At 40.4% G+C, this 6,455-nt stretch overlaps 1 protein-coding gene across 1 annotated transcript in view; it reads right to left on the bottom strand.

Annotated features, from left to right (window-relative positions):
- Positions 1 to 317: 317 nt before the first annotated feature.
- Positions 318 to 6,455, bottom strand: part of FGF18 (fibroblast growth factor 18) — a 111,474-nt gene continuing 105,336 nt past the window's right edge. Inside the window, exon 5 of the mRNA XM_038413816.2 lies at positions 318 to 1,317. Within this exon, the coding sequence (XP_038269744.1) occupies positions 1,051 to 1,317 (267 nt within the window). The 3' untranslated portion in view covers positions 318 to 1,050. The remainder of the gene's footprint in view (positions 1,318 to 6,455) is intronic.

The raw sequence follows: 6,455 nt of genomic DNA, 5'->3' as shown, positions 1-6,455 counted from the left end.
GGGGCAGATTAGCATAAAACTAGAGTTTTAGAAAGTGTCCATTAGATCTAACAACACAGCTTTCAATCTTAGTCTGGACAAAGTTTCAGTGGTGGAAGAACTCTGGAAATTCCTGGTTTCCAACATAGTGCTCAGCCCATTATGCCATGAAAGACTGGTTTCTACTGGGGAAAACTGGGGGAGGATTGAAAATTAAGCTTATAATGGGAAGCTAGTTCTGACCTTAACTTCAGAGTGGCTATCGCTGTGACATAAGGATAAAAGTTCATAGCAATAATCAAAAAGTGTGAATTACAGAAATATTTACATGTGTTTTAAATAATTTTTTTAATTGTTGAGGCAGTAATACTTGGTTCATGGAACTGCAATATACAGAGAGGTGAAATAAATAGCTTATATATATATAATATATATAATATAGCTGGTTTTAAAATATTCCCTTATCATTGGTGTACTAGGTCATTTTTAGTCACTTGAATGTATTTAGCAGCATTCTCCAGAACTGAGCATAATGCAGGATCACAGAGCCGTGACACCTTATGTCATCAGAAAGGTTACAGAAGATCGATGCATTGAGAACTCCACGGAAACTCAATCACTGCCGCACACACCATCTTGTCTCGGGACAGTTTGCAGCAGACAATAAATAGATTACTGCAAAACTGGTAATTTTTCGGGGCAGGGTCTCAGTAACTTTGGGAAAGAACTTTGGTTTTCTTTGGTTTTATTTTATTTAATATTAATTGTTTTTCCTCTGGGGATCTGCTTGAAAAGTTGTCCGTTCCAAAAAGAGAAATAAGCACCTATGTGTCAACATCAAGAAGTCAATTTAAATAGAGCAGTTCATTTTGTTTTTCAAGTCACAATAAATCCCTAACAGCTTTCCCCAGCGTTTGCCATCCAGTCTTTTATTTTTTTTAAAAAATTTTTAATTATTTTTTTAAACACAATGTACAAAAATAGAGCTTCTTCCTTATTTTTAATGTAAAAATATTCCTCTGGTGCAGTTTTTTTGTGGTTTATTATTGTGACACTGTCTTTGTCTATCTTTTAACTGGGGTTGGTAGGTCGTATTCTCTTAGTCCTCTTGGTCACTGTGGTGTACTTGAAAGGTTTCTGTAACTCCACTTGACCCTTTGGGTACCTTTTCATAAAATGCACATCTTGTTGGTTTTCCTGGGTCTTGGGCCCTTTTCGTGGCCTTCCCTTTTTGGTAAATCCAACGTACCAGCCAGAGTATTTCGCAGACATCAGTGCTGTGTAGTTGTTTTCTAGGACTTTTTCAATGAAGACACACTCTTTGCTGGTGCCGTCAGGCTGCAAAAGGGAAAGAAAATTCATTTCAATCAGTTGTAAACCCCTTGGCCAAATAGCAATTTTGCATAAAAGAGCAATTACAGGATCTGATCCTGTTCTCTCTTGCTTTCAGTCCAGTAGCAGGGGGAAGAAATACCAGTTGAAATATTCAAAATGAAAATTATTATTTATATTATTAACATTATTGTTTGATTCAAGGATGCTTTTTTTTAAACACTCCTAACACAGGGATCTAGTTTTTGTGGGGAGATTTTCAAAGTCACAAATAGCAGGTAGTCACCTAACTTCATAAACCTCCCCCATTGTGGCCTGTCCCAATAAAACATATCCCTCTGTGAAGCATACATCAGAAGAGCTACTTGTAGGAATCTTGAACAGGGCAAATAACAACACTTAATGTTTGTTTAGTGAAACCCTAAATTCTCAGCAAGCTGGGGCGTCAATCTGCCATTTCAAAGCGGGATAGATCAAAGAGCACTTGGGAACTTTTAATGCACAGCAGCAGGGTCCACAAAGACACTTAGTGTGCGGCAGGATAGTGCAGAATAGATTTACACCCCAGCTTGCCATGAACTAAGTATTCATTTAGCCCAGCCCCCAGAATTTAGACTGCTCTTTTCAAAAACGTTTTAGGGGTTAGATGCCCAATGCCATTGAACCCACCACACCTATGGAAGATGGGGAACTTCCCCCAGTTAGGTGCTTTTGAAATTTCATCCTTAATTTCCAGTGCGCTGCCCAATGGCAACCCAAACATTAACTAGCCCTATGATTCCTGGGATGTGCAGATTGGTATTCTCATTGGAGAGATGGGGAGCTGAGCCACCAAAAGGTGCTGAGCACCTAGATCTCCCACTGACATGAGTGGAACATCTGGATTGCTTAGCATTTTTGAAAATTTGGCCATTTACTTAGGTACCAATTTTTCAAAATCTTGTCCCAGGCTCTTTATTTCGGTGCTGAACTGTGGAATCTAACTTTTGGCCTCTATTTTTTTTAAATCTTGGAATAAAAATGGGCACCCAAACGTCAAAGAACTTACTTTTAAAAATTTACCTTTACATCACTTTACAATGGCTACTAAGGCTACAGATGGTGCCATCATCAGAGCCAGAACTGGAGCTCCTAGGTCTGTACCCAGAGCACTAGGCTCACTTTCTCAGGAAGGTCTCCTAAGCCTCCTTTTCAAGGGCAATCATAATAATGGAGGATGGGGCATTTATACTAAAACAGAGGTGGCCAACCTGTAGCTCCATAACCACATGCGGCTCTTCAGAAGTTAATATGTGGCTCCTTGTATAGGCACCAACTCCGAGGCTGGAGCTACAGGTGCCAACTTTCCAATGTGCCGGGGGGTGCTCACTGCTCAACCCCTCGCTCTGCCACAGGCCCTGCCCCCACTCCACCCCTTCCCGCGCCCTCCCCTGAGCCTGCCGTTCCCTCGCTCCTTCCCCTTCCCCCCCAGAGCCTCCTGCACGCCATGAAACAGCTGATCAGGATGAAGGGGAAGGCGCTGATTGGCGGGGCTGCCAGTGCATGGCAGGTGTTAGGAGCAGGGGGAGCTGATGGGGGGCTGCTTATGTATTACTGTGGCTCTTTGGCAATGTACATTGATAAATTCTGGCTCCTTCTCAGGCTCAGATTGGCCACCCCGGTACTAGAAATTCAGATGCCAAACATCCCACCATTTGGGACTAATGCTATTGAGGGTTTTGGTTCAGGCCAGTTTACAATTCGGACCATTTCCAAAATTCTAAACCAGATCTGGATTTGGAAACTCCAGCAGCATTTTGATCTGTGGTTTAGATTCAGGCAAATCTCTAATTTGTACAACACTGCAAGAGTCACGGCATCACATAATAGGATATTTACGTATTTCAGACAAGTGGAAATCCTACAAACCCTATAATCCTATGCCAGGATATATAGCTATTTTACCTTTAACTGCTGAATAACTGGAACAGTCCATGGAACAAATCACAGATCAGATGATGACTCCTGTATCAAGTCTTTCTTTAACTTCTTTTTCTTTTCTAAATACATCAAAACTATAGCTATCTTTGGGAATATTTGGGAATATATCATTTTTGGGAATATTTACAGAACCTTCACAATAGTGTTATGATCTGGGTAAAACCTCGTTATGGGCTGAATTAATTCCCCATTGAGATTGGTAGGTGTGAACTCACCCTTCAATTAACATAACTGTAAGCGTAAGTGCCACCTAAGACAAAAGGTGTGTGTGAACCTGCTGAGGAGCTTTTGACTAGTATTCTTTTGGATAGGGGAAGGTGCCAGGATGAGAGATCTAAAACTGAGGTCAGACAAGGACAGACAGAGTGAGAGAGGCAGCCTGAATGAGCAGCTAAATGTGCGTCACTGACCCTGGGTAGAGGTTTTTCAGGTCAGGGTGCAGGCTAAAAAAAAGCACTCTTGGTGCAGTGAGCAAAAGAAACTGTTTCTTGCTATTTTATTCCTTCTGTGTTCCAAGACACAGGGCTTTATACATTCTTTGTATATACACAAAACTGCATCAGAGAAATACCTGACTAACATCATTTTCTACTCCCAATTCTAACACCCACAGGCCCCCAAACGTCAACTCTCATGTAAAAAAGGGGCAACAATAATAAACAAAATATGGAACATTATATAGGGCCTAATCCACAATTCACTTAAGCAAAAGGAAAGATTCCCACTGACTTCAACGGGAGCTGGATTAGACAGCTCCAACTAATTAATAAAGAATATAGGGCTTTTCATCTGTAGCCCTCAAAGTGCTTTCCAAAGGTGGGTAAGTACCATATAAGTTGCTTATACTACACTGAATAGCTTTTATGTAGAATTATTACTACAATTGCCTGTGAACAAACAAAACAGTCAAAGCGCTTTCAGTCCTTAGCAAACTAATTCCCCAAATGCCCAAGAAAAATTAACATGTCACTGCACAGAAGCTGCAGCAGATCACAGGAAGCAAAGGATTGATCACAGAGCTCTGGCAGAATCATTGCTATATATGTCTGAAAATGGGCCAGGTGGAACAGATGGGAATAGCACCAGCCGTTCACCTCCAGAGACATGAGCACACAGAGTAAAACTGGTATTCTTCGGTCTGCTCCCTTTTGAATGCTTGTCTAGAAAATCGTTGCAGAGCTTGGTACAATTTGTCAGATGCTGTTAAACTCAGAATCTGAGTCAAGAGCAAAGCACAGCCAATCAGAGCTGGTTTAGAATTCATTAGACCTGTGATCTCCAAATTATTTTATATGAGCCCAAAATCAGCTGTAACTCAGAGTCACTGCCAACCCAGGCTGGATTCAAAGAGGCAACCAAAGGGGAAAGTCTCCATAATTCATCACTAATCTCCAGAACTATCCATTCCCCCTTAGATCTTCTATTCATGGATGCATTTATGTTATTTTAAACTTGAAATCATTAACATATCATCTTGTCAAAGCTTTTGTTTGCTACACAAACTGTACAGTACCTGTCTCCTTAAGAAGGTAAGGGAAGATCATAAACAATTCTACAACAGCAAAACAGAATCATATGAGGGAAATGTTTGAGAAGAGGCCCAGAAATATACATTGCCCACCAAATATACATAATCAAGAGTCCATGCACGTTGACGGGTTGAAGCCAACTCTGCTACTGACTATCATCCTCCATACTTGGGAAAACATAAAAGTCATGATTTTATTATCTGTAATTTTGAGCTTACAAATGCTTTAAGGAATGGCAGGGCTGTGCAAAACCTGTGGTTTCAGTTCACCAGGATTCATCCTTTGAGTTCAGAGTTTGATCAAAACCACAGCGAGAAAACAGTTGACACTGCAGAATTCCACCGAGTTTCAATGTGAAGCCAGAAACTGCCCCTGGTTCACTCAAAACTGGGCCCGGCACATACCTTTCGACAATTAATACAATTTAAACACTAATGTGGCTGAGTCTCAAGTTCACACAAAATTAGGTGCTGATGAACCAACCAAATTCCTTCTGAGCTATTAGGTATAGCAGGGAATTGGAAAGCTCATTTCCCCTACATTTGCAGAAAGGTCCTGGATTTGACCCATGACCTTGTTGCTATGAAAACGTGACCACTTTTAATATATCCATTTTGGGGCTTTCTGCTTGCACTACAATGTCATTTTCTTGTGGAACACTTGGACATACACAGGGATGAGACTGGAATTAAAAGAAGAAAATGTTGGGGCGGGGATTAAATTATTATTAAAGGTATTTTCTGTGTTTATGTCTCAAAATTTGCCAGCAGAGTCTAAGGAAGAGCAATGAAGAGTAGGAAGAGAGGATACTACTTCAGTCCAGGTTCAGGGCTAATTTGAAGCAAATAAGGTCCATAAAAATAAATTTAGCCTGGAAAAGAAGGCACTAAATCATATAACAATGTGAAATTAAGGTGACATGTACACGTACTTTAAGATAATTCATGGATAATGAACAGAAATTGCTTTTCTCCAAGTAAATCATTCTTATATGTGCTCGGGCATGTTGCAGAGACAGACAGATGATTTTATAGCATCTGTTTTAAACCCCTGATAGACTGGGAATATAGAACATAAATCACTTACATAGAAGAGTCTCTACATCATGTAATCTGTCCCTTAGATAATCTATTAGTGAAAAAGCAATTTCTATTAATCCTTTAGGGATTATTAATAAAGTAATTTATAAATGTCATCTTAATTTCAACAGTTGCCACTCATTTAAGGCCCAGTTCTGTTCCCATTTAAATCAGTGACAAAACTCTCATTGGTATCAGGCCCTCATTGTATGAATATATGAGCATGTCTCTTGTCAAGTCAGAACATGTCATCAATATGGGGCCAAACTGACTTAGCGTAACTGCACTGCCTTCACTGGAGACACAACAGGGAGGCAATTGGCTCAAATTCAATTTCAATGCACTTCAACTGAACAAAATCCCACCATCCTCCTGGGAAGTCAGCAGAAGTATCGAAATTAAAGCAGTAAAATACATGAGTGTGGAGTCCTGAAGGAGTCTAAGGTGTCTGGTGCACAAAAAATTATTTTGGTCTCCCTCTGTTCTTCTCTCATTCCAGTCAGATTCTGTAGTCTAAGGACAATCCATCCAACCAACCACCTGCCTCCAGGGATCC

This window comes from Dermochelys coriacea, chromosome 8 (genome assembly GCF_009764565.3).
Source record: "Dermochelys coriacea isolate rDerCor1 chromosome 8, rDerCor1.pri.v4, whole genome shotgun sequence".
NCBI lineage: Eukaryota > Metazoa > Chordata > Testudines > Dermochelyidae > Dermochelys > Dermochelys coriacea.
Note: the sequence above shows the minus strand (reverse complement) of the source record. Positions and strands in the feature narration are given on the sequence as shown.